Source organism: Doryrhamphus excisus, chromosome 22 (genome assembly GCF_030265055.1).
Source record: "Doryrhamphus excisus isolate RoL2022-K1 chromosome 22, RoL_Dexc_1.0, whole genome shotgun sequence".
Lineage (NCBI taxonomy): Eukaryota > Metazoa > Chordata > Actinopteri > Syngnathiformes > Syngnathidae > Doryrhamphus > Doryrhamphus excisus.
This window is the reverse complement of record NC_080487.1, coordinates 2,141,341-2,169,152: the sequence shown is the minus strand read 5'-3', so window position 1 is coordinate 2,169,152 and position 27,812 is coordinate 2,141,341. Positions and strand designations below refer to the sequence as shown.

Genomic DNA, 27,812 nt, shown 5'->3' with positions numbered 1-27,812 from the left:
ATAAACTTAAAAAGCCAAAAACTTACCACTTCCACACGGATAGGGAGGATAACTATTAACAGTTATTTAACCTTTAACATGAACATTAATCAAACGTAATATTTTTTTCTGGGTACATGATACCATACAGCATCCATATCAAACTTTACATTAAACATTCATATCAAGGCGGGGGCCTCAAACTAGTGTCCTGCGGGCCACATTTGGCCCGCGGGCCGTGTGTTTGAGACCCCTGATCTAGAACATAGTATCCACTCAAGATGACTCGACAGACAGCCTTTATGGCCCAACATGGTATGAGTGCTGCCGGAACGGTGGAGCTGCGGTTCATTGAGGGTAACATGAATTATTGTGACATTCTGAAGAACAGCACGATTCCCTCACTTGGGAAACTGGGACTCATGGTAGTTTTCCAACACGATAATGAGCCCAGACCTGAACCCAATCGAGCAGCTGCGGGGCAGAAGGAAGGTGGATGACCGCAAGCTGTCCAATATCCACCAGCTGTGATGTCATCATGGAGGAGTGCAAAGGGATTCCTTGGACAATCTCTTGCAAATGTCATGTCCTACTAGATAACAATGGAGATCACCCTTTGGACATGTTCACTGTGGGGTTGTAGTTGTTTACATAATTTCGTAACTCTCTACTGCTAAACTAGCTGTACAATGGCTACTCTAAATGATTTCCATGTTTCATTTCTATAGTGTTGCACCTTGAGAAGATAAAATAACATGGTTGCTGAAATGTAAGGGATGTCCTGTAAGAAGGGCCGTCCGTAATTATCCGTAAGTTCATCGGAACTGGACTCCATTTAAACACCTGCAAAGAAGTTGAAGTCACCTGCTGCCTTGTTAGTGGTAACTGTCAGGTACCATAAGCGACGTGGGTGTGACATGAGTAGTATATAACGCAGGTTGAGCGGGATCTTTTAAACTAAGCTAGCTTGGCTTCAAGACAACAACAGGTGGCGTGGGTGGCATTAGCGACGCTTAACGCAAGAGAGGCCAAAAGGTCGACAGCGACATGGCAGACGTTCATCCTCTGACTTTTTCCAACAACAAAGTCCTGAAACACCCGAGGAGGATCGTCTCAAAGTCTCCAAGTCCCAAAAAGCATGGCTTACCCTTTAAAGCGGGAATACTGTGTGAAACAATACAAGCAGTTGATGTTTTGAACCAGTCATGATGTGCTATATATAACTATATTGACGGTTACTATGGTAACCATTATGTCATTGGATGCTCATATCACCTCCTACTTCGGTACGAGGTGCATTATTAAAAAAAAAAAACCTAAACTGTATTATGGAAAGCAGGAAGTGAACAAATGTAACAGTTACCAATGTAACAAGTACCAGATGGAGGGGTAGGATTGAATAAGCTTTGCTTCTTCCTACTCCTTTTGGACATGTGGAACTGGGAACTGATTATGGGATGCATGTTCAAATGAAATTAAACCATTAGCATTAGCATTAGCATTAGCATTAGCATTAGCATTAGCATTAGCATTAACATTAACATTAACATTAACATTAACATTAACATTAGCATTAGCATTAGCATTAGTATTAGCATTAGCATTAGCATTAGCATTAACATTAACATTAGCATTAGCATTAGCATTAGCATTAGCATTAGCATTAGCATTAGCATTACAATTACAATTACAATTACAATTACAATTACCATATGAACAATTTGGAGTGGCCAATTAACCTAGCATGTTTTTGGAATGTGGGAGGAAACCGGAGTACCCGGAAAAAACACACGGAGATGACTGAGGGTGGAATTGAACTCGGGTCTCTTCGCTGTGAGGCCTGTGTGCTAACCACTCGGTCACCGTGCAGCCCCGTTTTTGCTATTTTTACATGATTTTTACTGTTTTATTTTCCAATATTTAAACGTTCTTCTTAAGTAATCTTTTTAAATGATCTTATCTTATCCGCTTAAAATATTCAGAAGATCAATAGAAGATGGCTTTTCTATAAAATACCAACAAATGGCAACTGATCAATCTGAAGATCAGTAAAAAGTGTGAATGTGCATTTAAAAACTTTAAAACTCAGCACAGGCCCAGGTCAAGGTTGATGGTCGTCATCACCATAGCAACCACCAGCTCCCCAGCCGTGCATGTGTCAGGACTCATCCATTTGGAATGTCACAATTATTAACGAGCGGAGGACAAGCTGTTGTTAGAAAGATGGCTGAATGATGTGACTGTTCTTCATCACAGCTGGTGATGAAATATTATAATATATAAATATTATAAATACATGTGTTATTTACTTTTTTAAAGGTATTTCGGTTCTGTGTCCCAATTGTCGGTGGTGTTGCTTTGTTCCTATCTATTTGTTATCACTCGATAGCACCAATGTTCAAGAATTCTATAGAAATCACATTATTTTATTGTTACTTTAATTACATAGAAATAAGACATACATTAATGTTCATTTTATAGTACATGAAGGAATTCATGTTAACTTCAATGAACCGCAGCTCCCCAGTGCTGGCAGCAATCATGCAGCTTCAAATTATGACACTACCACCACTATGCTTGCCTGTAGGCAATACAATTATACTTTGTTTATTGCGCTTAATTGCACTTAATTAGACCCAACTGTGATATAGTGAATTTCCGCAAAGTAGCATTACTTATGTCTGAATGGAATATTTTAATTGTGCAAGCATAAAAAATATTTACAACCTGCTAAATATGGTTTGAATATTATTAGAGCCCTCTAGACATGAAATAACACCCCTATAGTCACCTTTACATTAGGCATAATAAGTGTAAAAAGGATAATATGTCCCCTTTAAAGGGTGTGCTCAAACCAACAGTCAGTGTTATGATATGACCTTTATTGAAGTTAATAATATATGAGGCAAACACCGGGGGGCACAAATTGATCGTCGCCACACGTGGAAGCTACAGAATGTATATGACCCCCCAGCTTGGTGAACGTGGAAATAAATGATACATTCAAACAGCATGGAGTACATAGCAGGAATACATGCTTTATATGTGAACAACAACGTACTGCTACGTACATTTAGGTCACAAAGAAATGTGAAGAAACGTCCGTCACCCTCATAAATCATTATGTTTATGAGTATTAATAAGTTCCATACTGTAACACAAGCGCTTCTTTCTCCTCTTTGTGAACGCTGGGCATGTTAAATATGATTCTGCTGTGGCTGGCAGGCTCCTGACTCTTCAGGAACAAAGCATTGCTGGAAGATGCAATCTGCAAAATGAAGATTATGCACATTGTTAGCAAACAAAGGGAAATATGTCTTTAAAGGCTGGTGGGTATTTATACACAGAAAACAATTCCAAGAAAACAATTCTAACACATTGTGACTCTCAGAAAGCATACTTTAGCCTCACGGTGACTGAAATATGAATTATTGTTCTGCATAAAAATATATTTGTAGAGTGCTCCTAATATAGTGTTCACTTTATGAGTTTACCAGGTTCTGCACTGTATTTTTGAGCATATGTCGCCCTCTGGTGGTCATAAGATGCATAAACAGACTGCCTTGGTCATAAGCAATTCATTGTAAGAATAATGAGCTGGGCCATTAGGTAATATAGGCAGAAGCTAAGGGGGGCATGGCTTCACCTTTATGGTAATGGTAGAACATGCATCAGATTACAATTGAATGCATCACATAATCAGTTCCCAGTTCCACATGTCCAAAAGGAGTAGGAAGAAGCAAAGCTTATTAAATCCTACCCCTCCATCTGGTACTTTTACAATCAGTAACAGTTACATTTGTTCACTTCCTGCTTTCCATAATACAGTTTAGGGTTTGTTTGTTTTTTTTTTTATTTTGTAATTTTTTGTCCCGTGCTGAAGTAGGAGGTGATATGAGCATCCAATGACATAATGTGTACCATAGTAAGTGTCAATATAGTGATATATATAGCACATCATGACTGGTTCAAGACTCTTCATCCTTGTATTTAGCAAACATCAACTGCTTGTATTGTTTCTTGAATTGGCTCATCGTTGTGCATTGTTTGATTTCCTTACTCAATCCATTCCATAGTTTGATTCCACATACTGAAACGCTATGGCTTTTTAATGTAGTTCTAGCATAGAAGTGTTTCAAATGTACTTCTTCCCTGAGATCATATTTCTCCTCTCTTGTAGAGAAGTATTGGATGACATTTTTAGGTTAAAAACTGCAGTTTTTGGAAATTTGCCCATCATAATCATAAGGAGGCTAACAATTTATGTCATGGGACACACCTATTTTGACTATAAGGCCATCTTAAAAACCTCTAACAGCATATTATTGTATTGTGACCATACAGTAACAGATACATTCATGATTATATGTAATACTATACAGTATTTGGCCATATTTTGATCATTTTAAAGCCCTACGTCCATCAACTGTGTTAGCAGACAACGGCTAATTTTGGACAATTAAAGATTTTAGAAGCTGAGCCGGTAAGTCATTGTACCTGAGATCTGTGACGTCGAGGGCGGCAGGCGATGATTGCGATGAAAGAAAAGGTCGCCACAAGAACGGCAGCGCAAGACAAGATGAAGAGCAAGTTGCTGTTGTCTGGTAAAAAAAAAAAAAAAAAGTACAATATATGTTAGGATAGAACAGTTTTAGATGTCCAATATTGGCTTTTTTGCTGAAAACGATATTGTCCAACTCTCAATTTCCGATACCGATATCAGCTGATACCGATATGTGTAACATATACAGTATACATACAGCATACAATGTATACAGCATTTTTTAAACATTAGTTTTCATGATTGGGGAAAAAAATCCAATGGGTCTGATGTTTATATGCTGATATCGAGCCGATAATGATCAGACATCGTGTTCTCGTCTCAAAGTTGAACTTTAGCAATGGAAAAGGTGCTTCCCGGAAGAATGTTATGAAAAGCTTTAGCATAATCGTAACTTAGCAACAGGAGTAAATCGGTTAAGCACAGCAAACATTTGGAGGCCAGTCAGATTTGCTCCGTACAGACATGGGTGGATTTTTTCATTTTCACAGGCATCTGTGGAACTAACGCAGCTGAACGGCACATGGTAGTCTTTAAGTGAAACACCCCATGACACGGAAAATGTCTCCGGTCTTCACCAGTCTTCTCAGGTCAAACCTTGTGTAAACAAGTGGTAGAGATATACATGTACACTAAGTGGTATGCAGTACGTAGGGGTACATAGCTTTGGGAAAATGGGAAAAGTTTGGAAACGGCTGTTGTATGGGAAGCGTGCTGCCAGAAATCTAACCTTGATGCTGGAATTTAGACTGGAATTGAAGCCCTACTGTGAACACGCAGTTGCGTGTGTCTGTAGCTTTAATGTTAATGAGTTGTGTTTGTTCACGCCTGTCTCCAGCAGAATGTAAGGCTCCAGGAATGGCTGTTCGTCCCTCGATATTTCACCAAAATTCCCACATTCCGACTCCAAATTGTCCATAGGTATGAATGTAAGTGTGATTGTTTGTCTATATGTGCCCAGGGCTGCACGGTGGACAAGTGGTTAGCGCACAGGCCTCACAGCTAGGAGACCCGAGTTCAATCCCACCCTCGGCCATCTCTGTGTGGAGATGGCCCACATTCCAAAAACATGCAAGGTAAATTAGCCACTCCAAATTGTCCATAGGTATGAATGTGAGTGTGAATGGTTGTTTGTCTATATGTGCCCTGTGATTGGCTGGCAACCAGTCCAGGGTGTACCCCGCCTCTCGCCCCAAGACAGCTGGGATAGGCTCCAGCACCCCGTGACCCTCGTGAGGAAAAGCGGTAGAAAATGAATAAATAAATATAACACCAGGGCTGCACGGCGGCCAAGTGGTTAGCGCGCAGACCTCACAGCTTGGAGACCAGGGTTCAATTCCACCCTCGGCCAGTTTGCATGTTCACCCCGTGCATGTGTGGGTTTTCTCCGGTTTCCTCCCGCATTCCAAAAACATGCTAGGTTAATTAGCCACTCCAAATTGTCCATAGGTATGAATGTGAGTGTGAATGGTTGTTTGTCTATATGTGCCCTGTGATTGGCTGCCCACCAGTCCAGGGTGTACCCAGACAGCTGGGATAGGCTCCAGCACTCCCCGCAACTGAACTGAATGAATGAATGAAATATAACACCATGAACTATTTTCACATCTGGAACTAAACTGCACCAAACATGATCTCGTCTATTGTGTAGTTGCATCATCACCTCTTTTTTATTTGGATTGTGCATTGGGGTTGAAATCCTATGTAGTGTTTACATCACTAATCCCTTTTTCGGTTTGTTTTTTGTTGTAATGCAAAGAGACTTTTAGCGGGACCACTCACTGTTTTTCCTGACAAAGAGACTGAAGGAGGTCTGCAGCTTGCTGATGTCATTGCGGACGCTGATGTCCAGGCAGTGAAACCCGGCCGAAGTGAAGGTGTGGTTGAGCCACAAGGTGTTCTCATACAGCATGGTCAGCGTGCAGCCGCCCGTCGTGTCGGGCACGCAGTCGGGAAGGAAACGCCAACACACCCACATGGGAGGACTCAAGACACAAACATACGGAGGTTCTAAAACGGTAGTCGGGGGAACGGATCTACATGCGGCTGAGCTTACCTCCCATCCACGTGGAAAGCCAGACCGGTGGTTTGAGACACCTCGTAATCGGAGGGTCCCTTTAGCTCGATGCTTTTGATGGCGTCTGCGAAGCAATTAGACTTGTTAGCGACAGCATTAGCGCTTATAGCATCACCTCATACGCAACTTAACACCACAAACCCAGCACTTGAATGTCCTTGGTGTAGACTCCAGTCATAGTCGGAGTCAATTTAGTCATATTGACTCCTATTTTAAGGCGGAGTGTGTAGTTTCCAGATGAGGCATAGTGGTATCGGACAACGGGCTCATTCCCTCGGATCACCTCTCTGTGGTACAAAGGAAGATATGAGCATCAAGAATTCCAAACTTGGAAGAAATGACTTGAATCTTCATACCCATTTCCTAAATCCCACGTGTAGCTGAACTTTGCCGTGCTGAAATTCTGCCGTGGGTCATGAAGTTCAAACATGGTCTCGGTGGGAATATCGGAAGCCAGCTCTCCTGTGTTTCTCACATAGGTGGCGTTGCCGTCCTTTTGATAGAAAACCAGTTTCCCGGCAATGTTTTCTGTTTAAAGAAGATTCTGTGCAATCAGTATCGTGCTTGAATATTGGAAATTAGTTCTTCGCCATACCTAAATCGGTCAAAGAGTCGGCGTATTTTGCCACACCCAGGAAAACCAGGACAGACACCAACAAAGTCCTTGCTGCGTGTTTTCTGTAAACACGTAAAATCAAGTGAATCACTCGTTTGAATGCAGCACAAATAGAGTTCTATACCTGTCCATGTTTGCTGATTCCGTTTACTGGGAGGTTCTGAAGGACTTCCAAAGAAATCCAAAGTAAAATCCAAAGGAAGAGACAACCCGTCCGCTGATGAGCTCCGCTCTGATTCCCAGCATGCACACCAAGGCTTGATATTGTCACCATGCTTTGCAGTCATGTGCCCTGCAGGAACAACAATTAGCCTTGAGCGGCGGACTCCATCAGTGCAAGGTCAAAGCATTTCCTTTTTCAGCGTGCATGGGATCACCTGACTGTTTTGGGGGGCTGTGGTTTGTGTCTTGGAAAAAGACATCTTTGATCGGTTAATATAGCGTCGCATCTGCGTGATGGTGCTAATGCCACCAGATTTGTGCAAGTAAGTGATTGCATAAAACACGTGAGTCATTTTATGTAGTCACATTTATAGCAGGTCTGAACTACATCTAATTTTTGTTAATAATACATATGTCAAGTTTTTTTAAAAAAAGGTGCATGACTTCATCTGGTTATAATTTATTGACCTTTTGGTTTAACTAGAAGGCTTTACAGCCATTTCCATTGATTTGACTCAACTGAACTGATCAATGTGTAAAACAGGGGTCTCAAACATGCGGCCCGCGGGCCAAATGTGGACCGCAGGACACTAGTTTGAGGCCCCCGTCTTGATATAAAAGTTTAATGTTTGATATGGATGCTGTATGGTATCATGTACCCAGAAAAAAATATTACGTTTGATTAATGTTCATGTTAAAGGTTAAATAACTGTTAATAGTTATCCTCCCTATCCGTGTGGAAGTGGTGAGTTTTTGGCTATTTAAGTTTAAAGGAAATAACTTGAAGGCTACCGTTTAGGTCGCTAGCTCTCTAGTTTGCGAGTTAGCATGTGTCTCAAGACCGTGCAGTTGCGCAATATGTTGTAAATAAAAAGAGTATAAATGTGACTATAGTCGTGTTTTGTCATGTCCACGGGGCTCTAATAATGCTTTGTTCATTTTAATCTGAAAAAAATAATTTGTCTACCCACCAACTATATTTGTTTTCTTCTTCTTAGGTAATCACTTCACTCTCAATGACTTGGTAGGACAGCTTCACTCTAACTAGATAGGACAGCACTAGGGTTCTTCTTTCAGGGGAAGAATATTCTCAAAGTGGAGGCGTGCCCAAAGGAGAATGATTTCACTCAAATTTAGAAAAAGGCCTGACTGTTGAATTGTAGCGCCCTCCTGTGGCGAAGAATATATATATACCATATTTCTACCATCGACTAATTGTCCCAGTCACAAAAATAAATAAACATATAATACAGCACGTGCCCTGTTAAACACTGATGACGTCACAGCCCACCCAAATAGATGTCTCTCTGTCTCTTAAGTCTGCAGTGGTAATGATTCTTTTAAGGGAAGGATTCTGAACCAGCTCGACTCTTTTTAAAGAGCTGACTCTTTCGACTCCCAAAATGACTCCTCAGATTATTAGTGGCTTCGAATTAATTGAATTGCGAATATGACTATGTGTGATTGTATGTATGATTTGTGTGACTTTATTTATATTTATTTATAATTAATTCATTACTGTACAGTATGAAGCCCCGCAGATAACATAGGGATTTAAAAGAAGATGAGAGACAAAAAATGCATACGCAAATGCAATAAGGACCCCTCCCCTACATGGCGCCCCTTTTTGTGTAATGTTATGTTGACCAATCACGTGCGACTGTAAGAAAAAAACCGGTTAACTTCAAAGAGCCGCCCTCCCCCCTTTGACTTCATAGAGCCGACTCTAAAAGACGAATCGTTCGCGAACAACCCATCATCACGAGCTGGCAAGTGAGTACGCGGGTGGCAGGAGCAGTCAGTACACACATGCACGGAGCGAGCAGTGCATGCTGGGAGCGGCACAACACCGGCTCTGGGTTCGACTGTAGTGATTGATCACTTGGATTATTGTTGACATTTTTGATTTTTTGCTAGCCCAGAGGAAACAACGTGCCGCCATGTCCGGGGCTCCGCAAGACGTCAGCAAACTCACTGAGCTGACTTATAAGGTGAGTCGTATCAATTGTTATAAAGTTACGATGTTCTTCTTGGAGCTAAGATGATTGTGTGGATTGTACCATGTACACTGTACGTAATTATGGCGACCACTAGAATATTTTATATAATACAAACAAGCAAGATTATTCCAGAAAATCACACCCTGTTATTATTATTATTATTATTCACTGCTGGTGCATTCGTTTGCATTCGTGAAACGTGCAAAATGGTGGCACTCATCCTGCTGCTCCAGCTGATGTGATCAATAGTCCATGGATGATTGGTTTCATTTAGCATTGTCACTTTATCAACTAATGTGATCACTGCCGGTGATTAGAGGTGAGGTTTCATTGCATGACGCATGAAAACAAACAAAGGTGTAATACAAAATTGAGTTATTGCTTGATTACATGGAGGAGGGAGAAAGAGTCGTTCATGCCACACTTTGAGCAGGATGGGGGGAGAAAGAAGAAAAGAAAACAAGGAACCTGTTTGCTTTTTTTTCCCTCACTCTGCTGTACTTTTTGCATTGTAAAGTCATACCTGCCTCCTCATTGTTCTAACCAGGGAGTGCCAGGGGAGCAAGACTGAGGTGAACAGCACTTGGCTGTTCAGGCATTTCAATAGAGAGGGTTGGGCCCGGGGGGGGGGGGGGGTGGGGTGGGGGTCGGTCAAACGGGATGGGGGGGTGGATGAGGGTTCATGCCAGAAATAACAGAGACTTTCGTGTGGGGGACTTTGCTCTCTGCAGAGAGTGTCAAGAGTACTTGAGTGGTCAAGTTAAAGATTGAAGGTTTTATTGTTGTCTGAATGAACATTACAAGGACACTTGCAAGTGTTTCCCCTGCAGGACTGTAATATATTTGTGGAGGGGAATTAGAATTGGAATGGATGGTGTTGCATTGGTTAGCGTCATTATTTGTTACAGGATGTCCGACTCTAACTGAATACATTTTCCCATAGGAAATAATGTACATCCAATTCATTAATTTAAATGTTTTTTTTATCATTTTACAAGCCACATAAATCATTCCAAATGTATATTTTTACCTTCACTGAAGATATTATGTTAGTGTTCCCAAAAACACGATGACAAATGGAATGGATGGGTGTTGAATGTTAACTAAAAAGACGCTAACCAAGGCGGTCGCAAGGGTGGCATAATTCATTGAATTCATTAATTCAAATGTTTTTTTTAATCATTTTACAAGCCACGTAAACCATTCCAAATGTATATTTTTACCTTCACTGAAGATGTTATGTTAGTGTTCCCAAAAACACGATGACAAATGGAATGCATGGATGTTGAATGTTAACTAAAAACACGCTAACCAGGGCGGTCGCAAAGGTGGCATCGTCCTGTTTTTCACATTAAACGTATATCTTTTGCTTTTTTACTGACTTTTTACATTACAGCGGAACCGACTACGTGCGTTCATGTCAGTCTTAAAAAGTCTCTTCACCAGATTAGTCGCTAGTCCCCTTTTAGAAACCGAGTATCCAGATCGGCCTTTGTTTATGGAAAGGGATAGGTGACAGCCCGTAATAAGTGAAATCCACAAAGTAGCCAACTTTATCAGGCTTTTTAAGTCTGTTACATCTTATACACTTTTCTCAGAAGCCATTTAAAAATTCCCATTTGTCCTGGTGGCGCTCTGCTGAAGCGTTTTTGTATCCTTGTCAAAACATATTGTCGCCCCACAACCCTAATGAGGATAAGCGGCACAGATAATGGATGGATGCTGTTACTTAATGTTGTCTTCTTTTGGTACCAGAATGTGATGGAACAGTTCAACCCCAGCCTGAGGAACCTGGTCAACTTGGGGAAGAGTTATGAGAAGTCCGTCACAGGTAAGACAGACAAGTCCGACTTTGAAACGTTTTTGTTGTTTTTATGTGTGTTTTTAACAGTACTTGAGGTCCTATTTTGGAAGTTGAGGTTATTGAATACGGCTTAACAACGAGCGGCCGTTGCTGCAGCATAGATACTCATAGCATAGCATAAGAAACATGACTAATAATTAATGACATGGTCAAGAATATAAACTATATTAAGATGTTTCAATATTGTTCGTTATCCTTCCATGCAGGAATGACCCTTGCAGGAAAGGCCTACTTTGATGCCATCACAAAAATTGGGGAAAATGCTACCATGTCTCCAGTGTCCAGGGAACTTGGTAAGTTCAATAATAATAATTATTATTATTATTGAATATATCTAATTTTTACTCTCACACTCTCGCACTTTTTTTCAGACTTTTTCTAGACCGTAGTGAGGATAAAAAAATGGTTGTTTTACATGAAAATAACAATATCATTACAAAAATCCTGTAAATTTTCCGCAACCTATTTTCCCAAAAAATTGAACTTTTTTTTCTTGTTTCTCATATTACTATAAATAAAATAAATAATAATAAATAAAATGTTTTTTCTGTAATATTTCAACTTCATGCTACTAAAACAATGTTATTTTTCCTCATATTATCTCATAAAATTATGAATTTTTTAATAGATTTTTTTCACTTTGCAGATGTTTTTCCATTTTTGCAGTTTTCATCTCAAATGACATTTTTAGAGCCAATAAAAAAAATCCACATGCCGCAAATGGCACCCGCGCTGCACTTTAGACACCAATGCTGTTAGCCACTTTTGGCTAACATGTAGTCATGCTAAGCTAATTAGCGACTAGCTTCAAATGGACACACGTAACCGTCTTGGTAACCTTTTTCAATTCCCATCACTGTGAAAGGAATGAAATTTATTTTTTTTTAATCAAACTATTCCTTTTCCATTCTATTAGTCACCACACAAACAATTATTTGATGAACACAGTGGTGACTGGAAAGTATGATTTTCTGCTTAACGAGCTCATCTTGTGCAAGATTGTGCTTCATCCATCATGTGACTCATTTTCAATTACTGTGAATTCAGGAGCAGGTCTAACGAATACCTCTTTGACATTGTCCATTAACAGCATTATTATCTGTTTAACGTTAACATTTTGATATATAGTAAGCAGCTAATCACGGTACATTTATTTTCAATGCATCACATTTATTAATTGTACTCTTTTGGATGAGAAAAGAAAAAACAGTAGAAATCATAACAAGTAGAAAAGCACGAGTGCCCAGCCTCTGCTGCTGGGACTATTTAACAAAAGAGTGTGAATTCTCTCCCAGCCTCCAGCAGGCATCCTATAGCAAACATGCTGAATAAACACCACCACAGAAGAATGTCTTCCCACCAGGGAGCCTTCCTCATCTCCTCCTTTGACGCACCCTAATCCACCAAGTGTCTGTCTGCCTGTCTGCGGAGCCGATAAGAGGCTCAAATTGTAGCAGTGATGGACTGGATTACTTAGATTTGACTCCGTTTCATGCATCAATCCCGTTTAGATTACGGTTGATCTGATCGGAAAATGGCACAGCATTCCCTGGAGGTTTTGGAGCTTCTACTTTGGCTCTCATTCGGACTTTTACTTAGGATGAATGTAAGAAATTACAGCAAGGCCTCCTTGAAGGCTCTGTTTTAAAAGCTCATCTGGAAATGTAAGCTTTGTATTTGTCTGTGCATGTGTACCTAATGTTGTGGCCTGTGACTGCAAGGCACTCCATTCATTCATTCATTCATTTTCTACCGCTTATCTTCACGAGGGTCGCAGGGGGTGCTGGAGCCTATCCCACACCCTGGTACACCCTGGACTGGTGGCCAGCCAATCACAGGGCACATATAGACAAACAACCATTCACACTCACATTCATACCTATGGACAATTTGGAGTGGCTAATTAACCTAGCATGTTTTTGGAATGTGGGAGGAAACCGGAGTACCCGGAGAAAACCCACGCATGCACGGGGAGAACATGCAAACTCCACACAGAGATGGCCGAGGGAGGAATTGAACTCGGGTCTCCTCGCTGTGAGGCCTGTGTGCGAACCACTCGACCGCAGTGCAGCCCTGGTGTTATATTTATAAATCGTTATTTTCATGTACACCTGGACTGGTGGCCAGCCAATCACAGGGAACATATAGACAAACAACCATTCACACTCACATTCATACCTATGGACAATTTGGAGTCGGAATGTGGGAATTTTTGGTAAAATATCGAGGGATGACCGTAAAAATTGTACAACAGCCATTCCTGGAGCTCTACACAGAGATAGCCGAGGGTGGGATTGAACTTGGGTCTCCTAGCTGTGAGGTCTGCGCGCTAACCACTCGACCACCGTGCCCCAAGGCACTCCATATGTGTCAAATTATATTTTAAGGATTGAACAATTAATAGCATTGTGTGCACCAAGGCATGATTGGACTCTGCAGGGAGTTGCCATTGGTCCATGAAAAGCAGCAGGTATTTAAGGACTGAAAATGTGAGCAGAGGAAAGACAATGGCGCTATCCAGCTTTTCTCTCCGTGCTGTTTGTCAAGCCTCTGTGGGGATGGCTTTTTTTTTTCCGAAATATGGAGATAGGCTGTCTGCATGAGAAGAATGGTAATGTCAGACGCAACTATTTGTTTTCCTGCAGAATAAAGGTTGGGAATGGAGGGAACACTTTTGAGGATTTCCCAAAAGATAGCTTTTTGTTAGCGTCAATAGGAATTAGTGGCATTTGAAACATTTGCAGCTATTTGATGAGTCTGTTTGACTGTCTAGACACGAAGCACAGCGTTGGCTGAGTGCTCCTGTGTGATGCATGATGAACAGTTTCCTGGATCATAAAAGCCAGTCAAATGACATTTTCTTCCCTACCTAGTTTGTCTCCTCGGGCGCAAATACTTTTTCATACTAACTTAAATATGTTTTACCTCAGAGATGCAAGCACTGATAAAGGCTATTTTTATAACCTCATTGTTATAACAAATAACAATGTGACTCAGTGTTTAGTTGGCCAGCTGCAGACGCTCTTTTGAGCCACTGCTGCATGATTGCTAATGCTGAGTTGGCGAGTCGACTCGCCGGCCAGAACATTAGGTACGCCCTTTATAATATATACTGTACATGTATTTTAAGAAGCCCGGCTCGGCTGTGGTTAACATGGTGAAATCAGGTATCACTTCGCTACTTTAGTTAGCTGCATCAAAATGACTTTATTTGACAGGAGCCAATCATGAGGTATGGAAAAAGTCACAATATTTAAAAATATATATATATTAAAAAATATTAAAAATATGTATTAAAGTTTTCCCATTATTCATTGCAAAAATATTTCAAAGCGGCATAGAAAATGGATGGCTGGATGCCGCTGCAATGCTGCCTCTATTCACCAAAGAAACCCAGAGGGAGGCTGACATCATTGCAGCGCCCCGGAAGGTAGCAATGTCTTCCTAAAATGTAGTGCATCATGGGAAAATCCTCATTTTAAACTCGTATTGGTACTTTGGTATATTATAATATTATAATATATATGTATATATATTGGTATATTTCTTAGGTATTCGGTAGACATAAACTGTACCTGATTGGTAAATAGTTGCATCCAGATAGGAATGGATAACTGAGTGAAAACAATGCTACATGTGGTACCATTGTTTACACTCAGGAGCAGCTGTGAGCACCGATTCGCAGTGAAAAAGACGGTATAAAGGCTGCTGTGCAAAGACGGCATCAAACATGTTTACCCTCTGTCATCATGGGAAACGTGACATGGAAGCGCTAACCCGGGTGCCGAGAGACTACCGTGAGTGCAGCATAATTATATTGAACTTTTTCTATATTTATTGAAAACAATTGAATGTACTATTTTATTTTGTGTAAAAGATATCGCCCAGCCTTGTTCACTCTTACAACACACTGGGTGTATCTCATCTTAAGCAACCTTCGCTATCAGTACCCTGTATGATGGGGGAAACCTTTGGATACTGACGCACACAGGATGTGGTCACATGTGATTACACACACACACACACACCCACAATGCATGTGTGGACAAGCTCAGTGATCCATCTGATTGGAAGTTTCAGTGCGGGTTGAGAGAACAGATTATATGGGCATGAAGAGGCAGGGCTACCAAAGAGGAAGTAAAAGAAATCATGTGCTAACATTGAGTCATGTGACACAGTTTCCTAACTGGCATGTGTTGATTTGTCACAGGCCATTACCGCTTTCCAAATGATATCACCTGATAAGAATTCTTCGGGTGTGTTCCTTCCGCCTTCCTCGTGTATCAAAAATCATATCTGGCATTTGAGACAGAGAACCGGTTTACAGCGTATTTTTAATGAACGCGTGTTTACAGTCACACCCTTAATAGCCTTAATAGTTTTAGGTGTACTGTGTAATTAGTGATCTAGTACTATAGAATTACAGTAAAAATTACAGTAAAATTACTGCCTTAAAGGACCTTTTTCAGTTAGTAATTTTCTACCGCTTATCCTCACGATGGTCGCGGAGGGGGTGCTGGAGCCTATCCCAGTTGTCTTGGGGCGAGAGGCGGGGTACACCCTGGACTGGTGGCCAGCCAATCACAGGGCACATATAGACAAACAACCATTCACACTCACATTCATACCTATGGACAATTTTTTTTGGAATGTGGGAGGAAACCGGAGTACTCGGAGAAAACCCACGCATGCACGGGGAGAGCATGCAAACTCCACATAGAGATGGTTGAGGGTGGAATCAAACTCGGATCTCCTAGCTATGAGGCCTGTGTGCTAACCACTCGTCCGCTGTGCAGCCCTTAAAGGACCTTCATTCATTCATTCATTCATTCATTTTCTACCGCTTTTCCTCACGAGGGTCGTGGGGGTGCTGGAGCCTATCCCAGCTGTCTTGGGGCGAGAGGCGGGGTACACCCTGGACTGGTGGCCAGCCAATCACAGGGCACATATAGACAAACAACCATTCACACTCATGGACAATTTAGAGTGGCCAATTAACCTAGCATGTTTTTGGAATGTGGTAGGAAACCAGAGTACCGGGAGAAAACCCACGCATACACAGGGAGGGTGGATGGCTGAGGGTGGAATCGAACTCGGATCTCCTAGCTGTGAGGCCTGTGTGCTAACCACTCGACCGCTGTGCAGCCCTTAAAGGACCAATTGTGCAAATTTTTGGTCCCTTTTGGATTGAGTTGTGGAGCAGCTACACATGATAACAAGCACAGAAATCTTTTTAGTTCTTCCAGAATCTGCACCTATTCAGCCGTATTTCTTTGGAGGACTTTCCGGTTTGTGATGCTAGCAGCGAGCCCAACTTCATAGGAGTTGATCAACCAAGTAACGTTGGAAAGGTGTCAGGTTTCAGCCGATTTTGCCGATTAGAATTGGAATCAGGAACTCCAAGCACTTGTTTGTAAACAAATGTAGCTTTTGCTTACACCTGAAGAATAACTTCCTGTGAGATATTGCTAACATCGTAAACAGAGAAGCTCATTAACTTTGGCGTCATTTAACCTGATAGTACAACATGTATTTAACTTTATATTATCAATTATACTGTAACTGCCATCAGAGAAGTATTTCCATTGACTACCTATTTTTATTTTTAGGTCAGAAAAATGTAAAAGACATTTTTAATAAGGGACAAGCTGAGTGTTTGCTGCACGGATGTGCGTGCATTCTTTTTCATTCCGATGAATCACCGAGATTTATAAAGGCTCGTCCATCGACCTTGCGAGTGTCTGACGTTGCTTTAGTAAGATTAGATGATCTTGCTGCATGAAATCCTTCAAAGAGAACACACTGCAAACTTCAGGCCAAGTGATGAATGGCCTCTAAGTGACAGATTGATGTCACGATAAATGACATTGCTGTCCCGCTCCCCCCCCCCAAGGCAGTGTTTCACACCTTATTAACACCAAGAGCGAAGCCTACAGGTGCACACCGGCCTCTTTGACCCTTTTTCCACCGCTCTTTCTCCACCACCATCTCGACCCCTGCTGCAGTGGTCTGTTGTTAGGCCTGTACAAACAGTCCGCCGCACCCCTCCCCGCTGAGAGCACAAAGGCAGCATTTACCAGTACTTTCTGGTGACCTTCAGAGGGCAATGTTGTTGTAGCTGGCTGGAGGTCGCCTTTTGGATGGCAGAAGTAGCGTTCCATATCAACACATCAGTTGGTTTGCTCAGAGTGGGGGTTGCAGGTGTATGGTGGTGTTGCATAATGTATTTAACTTTATAGTCAATTACACCGTAACTGCCATCAAAGAAGCCTTTTCATTGATTGTTATTTTTGTGTCTTTTCCTAATTGGCTTTAATGGCCTTCAAAATAAAATGCTTTGGAGTGTTCTTAGAAAAAAAGCTTGTATATCCTTTTGAAATCTCATTTTCTAAGCTTTCTTGGAGGACGGCCTCATGTGTGCATACGTATATGATGCTTCTCGCTGTGCAAAGGTTTACGTCGGAGCAACGTCCTACAGTAAACCTTGAGTCTAGATTTCACCCCATTGTGATGAAGGGAGCACTATAAACCGCTTAGCTACAATTGTCCACCTCTGTTTTACAGTGTTGACTCGCTGCCATTGTCTCTTGCCATATGCTGCTCTATCAGTGCCACAGCCTGGCTGTCAATGTAGAGGGTTCTGTATCTGCATGCCCCCCCCTTCCCGCCCAGACCAGAATCATTCACTCGGATCACTGCGATTACACAGTGATTACTAAAAGGAGACAAGTTATTGTTTTGGAGATGTAGTTTTCATTTTTTTTTATATCTCAAAATGATCAAATTGTGAATGCACATGATGTTCTCGATGTCATGATAATCATACATTTGTCACTTTCTAGGAATGGTTCTGATGGAGATTGCAGATGTCCACAAGAAGGTCCATTTTGAGCTGGAACAAAATGTAAGTTGGACTAAAAGACTTCCAGGCAAGGAACCATATTTGGTTACGGAAGTGATGCTACTTTCTTATGTGGCAGTAGAACCAAATTGTAAATAATAATAATAAGAATGGTAGTGGTTTATTTTGAACACGCATGATGATAATGATAATAAAATGATATTAATAAATTATAATATGACATGCTGTAGTTCAAGCAACTGCAGATTGATCCGTGAGCGGCAATAAAAGCAGTGATTTGTTTTTGTCTTTATTTCAGCTGAAGAGATTTCACAAAGAAGTCCTCACTGAGCTGGAGAAGAAGACAGAAATGGATGTAAAATATATGAACGTAAGTGCCTCCGTGTTTTGATCCAATCAATCACTCTCATTATATGACATTAAATATATTTTTGTCCCTCTTTAGTTAAATAAGGCAACCAAAATATGACAAGCATCTGTCGGTATGAGGCAGTGGATTGTCAATCAAAGCGGCATTATTACCGTTCTTGAAGGGGACCTATGATGCTTTTTCCACTTTTCTGTTTTATTCTCATGTTAAAACGATGCCATCGTTTCAGATAATGAGGTTTGCTCATTTGGAAGTGAGCCCTGAATGAAGTTTGGGATGGCTCAAAACGCTCGGTTTCAGAAGGCGTTGCAAAACTGTTATGTAATGGCCTGTGACCAATCACAGCCTGAGGCGGGCTGTGGGTGGGATCACTTTAAACAGACCGTTTTGTCGGAAAGCACAAATCCAAGAAAAACACAGCAGGAATAGGTGCAGATTCTGGAAGATCTAGAAAGCTTTCTGTGCGATTTATCATCTGTAGCTGCTCCACAACTCAATACAAAGGGTCGATAAATGAGCATAAAAGTTCCCCTTTAAGGCAACTTTGATATTGGTGTTTTTGGCTGTATTGTTTAAAATACGAATGGCAATTTTTGCATAATAAAGCCATCATATCTATAATCATTTTTCCATGCATGAAATTGTAGTCTCAAAAACACGCTCCTGTCCCCTAGGCCACGTTCAAGCGCTATCAGTCGGAACACAAGCTGAAACAGGACTCCCTGGAGCGTTCTCAGACGGACCTAAAGAAGCTGAGGAGGAAAAGCCAGGGCAAAAACGTGTCCAAGTACGAGGTCAAGGAGAATGAGGTGAGACTGAAAGCAAATCAGCTTATCCTTTTTTTTTAAGGGTCTTTATGTCCTTTTTCCAAGCGTTTTTGGACTTTGGAGATACCATCTCATTATATTAACATAAAAAAGGACGCTTTATATGAATTACTGGTATTATTTATGAACAGGATTCTTCGGTATACTTACAATGATAAGTCAGAACTTATACGCTTAAGTCAATCCCACTGTACAAAGAACACATCAGGGCCGTATAAAATATAGTCATAAAATGACTAAAGGGCTGCACGAGTGGTTAGCACACAGGCCTCACAGCTAGGAGACCCGAGTTCAATTCCACTCTCGGCCATTTCTGTGTGGAGTTTGCATGTTCTCCCTGTGCATGTGTGGGTTTTCTCCGGGTACTCCGGTTTCCTCCCACATTCCAAAAACATGCTAGGTTAATTAGCCACTCCAAATTGTCCATAGGTATGAATGTGAGTGTGAATGGTTGTTTGTCTATATGTGCCCTGTGATTGGCTGGCCACCAGTCCAGGGTGTACCCCGCCTCTCGCCCGAAGACAGCTGGGATAGGCTCCAGCACCCCCGACCCTCATGAGGATAAGCGGTAGAGAATGAATGAATGAATGAATGTTGAGAAATGCACAACAATAAAGGTGTTCAATGCCTACAAATCTCCCCTAGTGGTATTTGGATGAAGAAAGGCGTCATGCCCGGGTACCATGCAAATAGGTCACATAAAGGCCTTAATAACTTTCAGCCTGTAGGGTGTTGAAAGGCACCTCCACCCCATACAGAAACTAAAAGATGGCCCTGCTGGTGAAAAAGTCCAGATGGCCAACTGGACCTGACACCAGGCATATCGGTTGCTTTAGAAAAGGACTTTTTAACCTTCCCTCTGTTGATTTTTTCCTCCTTTCTCATATGTCATCCTCAGGCTGCCATGGCAACAACAAGCAGCCCGTTCCTCCCCACTCATTGGCTTTATATCTCTATGATAGCCAATCTGATGCTGAATCAGTGCACTTCACTTCCCATTTTCAGTGAATTCCCAAGCTTGCAGACTTGGCGCGAGCAGCAATCACGTTTCCGTGAGCCCTTAAGCTGCATGATGATTAGAAAGCTGGGCCTCGCCTAACTTTTGGGACAAATGAAGCCGCTTGAGAAGAGCAGAGCTCACAGTTTCTGCTCAATAGTTTCAAGAGGAGAAGGCACGCTCTTGGTATCCACCCAGATAGCACGTATTGTTAACATGAGGCTGATACTTCATCAAAAAGATACTTTATGCTCTTAGCATATTGATTTGCAAACCACACACCGATTGTTGCATCTCCACCTAGGAACAGACATGAATTCTAGTTTGCAAGGATCTCTCTTTTTTGTAACCACTTCATTACAATCTTGTTTAGTCATTTTCATTCATTCATTCATTTTCTACCGTTTATCCTCACAAGGGTCGCGGGGGTGCTGGAGCCTATCCCAGCTGTCTTTGGGCGAGAGGCGGGGTACACCCTGGACTGGTGGCCAGCCAATCACAGGGCACATATAGACAAACAACCATTCACACTCACATTCATACCTATGGACAATTTGGAGTGGCCGATTAACCTAGCATGTTTTTGGAATGTGGGAAGAAACCGGAGTACCTGGAAAAAACCCACGCGTGCATGGGGAGAACATGCAAACTCCACACAGAGATGGCCGAGGGAGGAATTGAACCCTAGTTCTCCTAGCTGTGAGGTCTAACCACTAGTCCACCGTGCCGCCCATTTCTCAACAGACAACAGCAATTTCTCGCACTTCAGTGTTCCTCAACAACATCCCCTCTGGTTCTTAATGCCCCTTGACCTTGTGTTGACAGTACATGGAGACCATCTCGTCGCGCCAGATGGACATGCAGAAGTTCATCGCCGACGGCTGCAGAGAGGCTCTGCTGGAAGAAAAGCGGCGCTTCTGTTTCCTCGCCGACAAACACTGCATGTTCTCTTACCACATTAGCAACTTCCACGATAAGGTACGAGCGTCCACGTGAATACTCCCACGAAGCTGGTCCTATGGAATAGACCAATAGGATGTGGCCTTTTCTGCGTGCTTCCAGGCCAAAGAGATGCTAAACGAAAAGCTCCCCAGCTGGCAGGAGATGTGCTGCGATGTTAGCAAGGTGCCGGATACGGTGAAGGTCATGATAGACGGACTTTCCATCAATCAAGAGCGGTCCCCGCTTGTGGACCACTACAACGGGGTTTGTGTTTGTTTGTGTTGTGTTTATTGATGCCGCACACGTCGACACGGCTCTGCTAGATAAGGAGCGCTCCATCTTTTTGTTATTTTCACTTTAAAGGTGCTGCTATCAGATGCTTAGCAGAGTGGCTTTTAGATACCTTCTGATAAGATCTACTGTACTGCTGAGCAGGAGAACCCTGATAAGATGACAATCACATCAACTTTGAACTTCACGCTTTTGTCACAATAATCATATTCCTTGTCGTACCCTCAGAACAGAGTTGAGCTACCTCCCGCGCCGCCGCTAAAAGCACAGACCAGTCCACTCGCCAACATGTTCAACCCAGAACCAAGATCTCCAATCACCTCATCTCCAGAGTATCACTCAGGTACAATCAAACACACATGACCCGGCTGTACCACTTCCACATCAAATGTGTTCCTCTTCCAGACCAGGGCAGCCTGGGCGATGATGGCCTGTCCCGGTCCACAACCCAAGTGTCCAAGAAGCCTCTGGTCAGGACCATCTTTCCGCACTCTGCGGGGAATAACAGCACGCTCCTCAGTTTTGACGAGGGCGACGTGATCGCTTTGCTCATTCATGAAGAAAAAGATGGCTGGCTTTACGGCGAGCTGGAGAAGACTCGGCAGTAAGTTGTGTTCTTTTTGCCGGATATGAGTATGAAACGAGTATATTTCGTCATCGGTATTCGTTGTTTAAAGAAAAATCTCATTATATATTCGCTTTTCACGCTCTGTGATTGGCCAGTCCCATGCAGCGACTATAGGATACTATAATTAAGTTAATTGACTGGGGCGTTACTACGGTGACAATATGTAAACATTGAAGTAAACGGATACGATACATTGCTCTGTTGACGATACATGGCGGTTGTGTACCACCGTTCATTTCTCGTGTGTTTTTGAAGGTGTTACATAACAGCCTGTTACATTTTTTGACGTAGCTTCCAGTTCATACGCAGCCATTGTCGCCTCATACCAACCGTCGTGCAGCACGACTGACAATCACGTTTTTTCACATTGCTCAAGTGGCAGTGCAAGTTTGTGCTGCGTCTCTGTGGATTTTTTTTGTTGTGTTAATACTCGGCGTTGAAACGCAAGAGAATGTCAGCTATGTCGGAGGTGACAGCTGTAAAGCCGTGCTGTATAACAAACATCACGGAGGTGCATACAAATCTCGTGTTTTGTTGTCTTAGGCGTGGCTGGTTCCCCTCATCCTACTGCCGACCTTGCAATGAACCTATGATATTAAACAGGTAAGAATACCTTGCGGTGCTATAATCATGTTTAATTATGATAACGGATGTCAGATGGCTGATGGTTAGCGTGTCGTGTAGCAGCAATTTGGGGACACCGCTGCGCAGTCAGAGTGTTGCTAGTCTACCCGAGCTGGAGGAGGACGAGCCTGTTTTGCTGCCGCCACCAGACTACTCAGACGACTTCCCTTCCAGTACGATGATCCTGTCGACGCCATCATCGCAGAACACGGTCAGTGTTCATTCATTCATTCATTTTCTACCGCTTTTTCCTCACGAGGGTCGCGGGGGGTGCTGGAGCCTATCCCAGCTGTCTTTGGGCGGGGTACACCCTGGACTGGTCGCCAGCCAATCACAGGGCACATATAGACAAACAACCATTCACACTCACATTCATACCTATGGACAATTTGGAGTCGCTAATTAACCTAGCATGTTTTTGGAATGTGGGAAGAAACCGGAGTACCCGGAGAAAACTCACGCATGCACAGGGAGAACATGCAATCTCCACACAGAGATGGCGAAGAGTGGAATTGAACTTGGTACATAGGATTTCAACCCCAATGCACAATCCAAATAAAAAAGAGGTGATGATGCAACTACACAATAGACGAGATCATGTTTGGTGCAGTTTAGTTCCAGATGTGAAAATAGTTCATGGTGTTATATTTCATTCATTCATTCAGTTGCGGGGAGTGCTGGAGCCTATCCCAGCTGTCTGGGTACACCCTGGACTGGTGGCCAGCCAATCACAGGGCACATATAGACAAACAACCATTCACACTCACATTCATACCTATGGACAATTTGGAGTGGCTAATTAACCTAGCATGTTTTTGGAATGTGGGAGGGAACTGGAGAAAACTCACGCATGCACAGGGAGAACATGCAAACTCCACACAGAGATGGCCGAGGGTGGAATTGAACCCTGGTCTCCTAGCTGTGAGGTCTGCGTGCTACGGTCAGTGTTAATAAATAGAATGCTACATTAACGTCTGATCCCAAAGACATATTTGGATGTTTTTTTTTCGTGAGAGGCAAAAAGAGGTGATGATGTAACTGCACTATAGAAGACTCATGTTTAGTGGCTTTTTTTCTTCATTTTTCCAAAGTTGCTGCACCCTGTCTGACACTTTCATGATAACGAACAAGGCTGTGGCCATGTTTGAGTTTCAGCTGAGACGTGTATTAATATTTTTATTGCTTTTAGAGTTAAGTCCAGAGTCCGAACCCATCCCACTTTGGGAAAAATGTCACGGCATATTGTCAACTTTTCGTCTGACAAATTGTGCATTAAAAAAAAAATTCTATATGTTTCAAAGCACGTGTAGAACACACGAGTTATCTGCTCCAAGGCAGGCTTCTCCTCTGTTCAGCAGGGAAGATCAGATAAGGATGTTCACCGGCAGACATAAAGGACAAGAAGGGTACAGTCACCATTTTAGTGGGTGATATGTCTGCTGATAGAACATGAGCCTGTCCACGCGAGCGGCCAACAAGTCCGGGCACACTTCTCTTTTCTCATCATTGTGACTGTACTCCGTGTCCTCTCTCTACTTGCTGTCTCAGGGCTTTATCGTGAAATACCGCAAGAGAAATCTCATTCTTCTTAATTGTTTCCCTCCCCCAAATACAGTAGAGTACTTCTTTATCAAATAATTTTGACCTCATAGGCACTGTTCAAGTAAAGGTCAAAAAGCTAACGACTTACTTTAAGTCTTCTTTATGGGGCGGCAGAACAGGAGTGGACCTTGTCACTTTTTTTTGCAGCAACTTATCAAACCATCTCTTTAAAGCCTTTGTTGGTGCTTTACTTTGGTTTAATATGATGATACATTAATAAGATAAGAAGTGAGGTTATGATCTGATTATCAGCTCACAGAATTGAAATGACTCAAGGTGTCATCTTCAAAAATGTAAAATCGAATTTGTTTGTGCATGTGAGAGTATGTTTGGAATAGTAAATATAAAAAAGGATGGCAGATAAATAAGATAAGACAGATTTGTAAGTAAAAAATCATCGAAAATTAAAAACTCATAGCTCACAAACTTGTCAACCCGTCTGACTCACTGTGCCATCTTGCAAATATCACTAAATTCATCACACAGAAACTTAACACCAAAAAAGTACACTTAAGAATTATACAAACATGTACCAATATAAGTTAAAAATGAAAAAAATGATATTAAAAGACATTGCATCTGAGCAAAGTATTTCATTCGAGGACACGCAGCATAGAAAATTGATGGATGGTGCTGCAAAGCTGCCTCTGTCCACCAGGTGGAGCAAGAGGAGGGCAGAGGGTGGTTGACATCATTGCAGCACCCAGGCAGGCACCCATGAATGAATGAGAAAACTTTTTTTTAATTTATTTTAAATTCATATTGTTTGTATATTTTTCAGGTACACCTTTTGAGTATTAAGTTATTGTGTGATGAGTTTAGTGATGACACCTTGAGTCGGACTGTTATTAGTAGTCGTTCTGAAGTAAAGAAGATGAAGTAGCTAAAAAAAAAAAGACAAAAAAATCTGCACATTCAACAACCAAATACAGGTTCATCTCAAGAAATGTCAATATTGCGCAAGTTATTTGATATCAAAAGTTCAATTCAGACAAAGAGACTAATTAAAGGCGCAGCAGGTTTTTGCACGTCATTTGCTAATTAGAGCCTAAACCAGTCCTTTACAATAATAACTTTTTGACCATTTTTTTTACATTTTATTTGGGATTTTTATTACCTATTATTAGTAATGTTGTCAGTCTATTGAATTTCACATTTTGAATTGAACTAATGAATTAGGTTTATTTTCAAAGATATTGTAATTTATTGAGATCCACCTGTAGGCGTTGCTGCCTGACAAGCATCATCAGGGGGAAATGTCGATGCAACTCGGTAAACAAGTAGGAGTAGGAGAATCTATGGCAAGGAGTAGACAATCAAACTAACCAAAATTGTTTTTTAAGGGTTTTATTTTGAGTTTTATGAATGCTGCAATGCATATTTGACAGTTTTTAATTCCGAGAAATGATCACTTCTGCTATCTTGCTGCTGCAGCCTGAAAACATTACATAAAGTGACAGTCGCCATTTCAAAAAAATCAGTCTTGAAACCATGCCTCAACTTCCCCCGGGCACCAAAAGTGCGCTTTTTTACATTTCGAAGCTGAGCTAATTAGACTATCGCCATCATCGAGACAAAATAAAGCGTGTGTTGTGTGCTTCACACACCCGGCTTGATGAGCTGGATTCCAGACTCGGTGCTGTGAGCTTGAAGCATCGGTCGTGTATACATGTCACAGCGCTACATTGCACCATCAGGCAGGAGGACAAATGATTATGAGTCATCTTATCCAACCAGTCTGGCGACACTGCCTTTACTTCACAGCTGGAGGGATTTGTATGGATTTATGAAGGGTCGCTCACGTTGGTGCATTGGCGACGTCCTCTGTATATTCTAATGGTTTTGTTCTTTTTTTCACGACAGGTTTCTCTGGTCAATGGGACCGCAAAGGCTCCTTTTCTAGGGTGAGTTATTATCTAACGCAAGTAACTTTCTCCTTCAAAAGATTTAACAATTATATCAACACTGAGAAATTAATGAGGATTTTTTTTCCCCACACAGAGGAGGTAATCCCTTTGCGACCATCAAGCTGAGACCAACTGTCACAAATGACCGATCAGCTCCGGTCATCTAAACACAGAACTGCAAGTTGTTGCCAAAACTGTACCCCAACTGGACAGCTCACTCCACCAGCTTTGCAAAAGTCTTTTAAAGGGATTTTTAACATAAATGCATTTTACTGTGACACCATACGGACACATTACACAGTCCAAAACCACATTTTTTTTTTTTTGCAAATCCTTGTTATATAAAGTGTGCATCCAGTCTGTGTTCGTGTCAGGTAATATGAAATGTTCTTAACTGTACATTTGATATACTTTTTAAAAACACGGCATTCTAGCCATTTCTCACCCTACCGAATTAGAGCATTTAAAATAAAAATGTAAAAATTCAAACACTACAGCTATAGCCATTTTTTCTTCAATATCCACTATTAGTATCAAGCAATTTTTGATCCAATCTGAATGTAGTAGAACTATGATCAATATAACCTTTGTCTCTTGTTGTATTAGATGTAGATGAAAGAGGGGGGAGAAGCATTAAAATTATTAAAAAAAAATGAAACTCCAACACGGAACAGAAGTATTTTTAGTATTGCTTGTGCTGCAGTTATTGTAGTGAGAAAAACGTATTTATACAGCATTGTTTTGACCTGACAAAAACAACCAGCTAAACTGTCTTCCTGACTTGCAGAATAAACAAAACACTCATATTTCTATTTATAATTTATTTAGTTTTGGTCTTTTTTTTTTAAAGAGATGATGTGAGAATGAAGGGAGCGTGCTGTGTTGATAAGAAGGGGTTGCTGTTTGAGAAGTTTGTCACTGTCCGAATAAGAAGGTTTTATATTTATAAACTGGATGTTTGTAGAAGATATTGAAAGAAAATATGTCCATTAGTGCTCATGCTGAGCTTGGGTTTAAGTTGACTGCAAGTACATTTTTATGAAGGCAATTTTTCACTCGTGATTTGGCTGTGTTGTGTAAACATGTGTGCGGTTTATGCAAAATGTTCCTTGCTGGTTAATATTTACATTGTTTATTAAGATGTCGGGTCACTATTTTGAAATATACAAAGTATATTTTGTGAGGACTTTTTTGACAGGTATTTTTTGCTTTACGGAATGTATAATGTATGATGAAGAAGTGATCATACTGACAGTTATTCCTCAGTGCCTCTTTCAGTGTACCTTGCCATTGTGTTCACAATGTAGCCTTTTTTTTCCTCAATAAAACATGAAAGTATATATTTAATGTATCAGTCAATGCCAAATTCTTGTTTTCATTTGGAATTCATTCAAAAAAACTATTTCCGTGTCATTTTATAGTACATTTTATTTAAGACCAGTGTTTATGTCTTACATAAAGATTGTGGATGATGTGCAAAATTCCATAAAAGTGCAATTTCCC

At 41.4% G+C, this 27,812-nt stretch overlaps 2 protein-coding genes across 3 annotated transcripts; one reads left to right on the top strand and one right to left on the bottom strand.

Moving 5' to 3' along the window:
• Positions 1-2,864: 2,864 nt before the first annotated feature.
• Positions 2,865-17,452, bottom strand: tmem130 (transmembrane protein 130). Its single transcript, XM_058062590.1, has 9 exons — positions 17,337-17,452; positions 7,358-7,525; positions 7,213-7,295; positions 6,974-7,145; positions 6,759-6,904; positions 6,597-6,681; positions 6,323-6,525; positions 4,477-4,580; positions 2,865-3,247 (listed from the first exon to the last, which is right to left on the bottom strand). The coding sequence occupies exons 2-9, from the start codon at positions 7,363-7,365 to the stop codon at positions 3,116-3,118; spliced, it is 933 nt and encodes a 310-aa protein (XP_057918573.1). The 5' UTR covers positions 7,366-7,525; positions 17,337-17,452; the 3' UTR covers positions 2,865-3,115.
• On the top strand, positions 9,160-27,632 carry baiap2l1a (BAR/IMD domain containing adaptor protein 2 like 1a). 2 transcript variants are annotated; one of them, XM_058062589.1, is made up of 14 exons: positions 9,160-9,386; positions 11,151-11,226; positions 11,466-11,552; positions 18,102-18,163; positions 18,420-18,491; positions 19,166-19,300; positions 21,141-21,293; positions 21,378-21,521; positions 21,777-21,891; positions 21,954-22,152; positions 22,720-22,779; positions 22,864-23,011; positions 26,266-26,306; positions 26,404-27,632. In XM_058062589.1, the coding sequence occupies exons 1-14, from the start codon at positions 9,336-9,338 to the stop codon at positions 26,474-26,476; spliced, it is 1,416 nt and encodes a 471-aa protein (XP_057918572.1). In that variant the 5' UTR covers positions 9,160-9,335; the 3' UTR covers positions 26,477-27,632. The 2 variants fall into 2 exon arrangements, with proteins under 2 accessions (XP_057918572.1, XP_057918571.1); XM_058062588.1 differs by having other exon boundaries at positions 22,861-23,011.
• The last annotated feature ends 180 nt before the right edge of the window (positions 27,633-27,812 follow it).

Bases quoted from the DNA above. Each gene is read 5' to 3' on its own strand.
- tmem130 (XM_058062590.1), bottom strand. The intron at 7,146-7,212 runs GTATGGCGAAGA...TTCTTTAAACAG, and splicing joins CGACTCTTTGACCGATTTAG to AAAACATTGCCGGGAAACTG. The intron at 6,682-6,758 runs GTTTGTGGTGTT...ATTGCTTCGCAG, and splicing joins CAAGGACATTCAAGTGCTGG to ACGCCATCAAAAGCATCGAG.
- baiap2l1a (XM_058062588.1), top strand. From the start codon at position 9,336: ATGTCCGGGGCTCCGCAAGACGTCAGCAAACTCACTGAGCTGACTTAT. The intron at 18,492-19,165 runs GTAAGTGCCTCC...CCTGTCCCCTAG, and splicing joins TGGATGTAAAATATATGAAC to GCCACGTTCAAGCGCTATCA. The intron at 21,522-21,776 runs GTTTGTGTTTGT...TCGTACCCTCAG, and splicing joins TTGTGGACCACTACAACGGG to AACAGAGTTGAGCTACCTCC.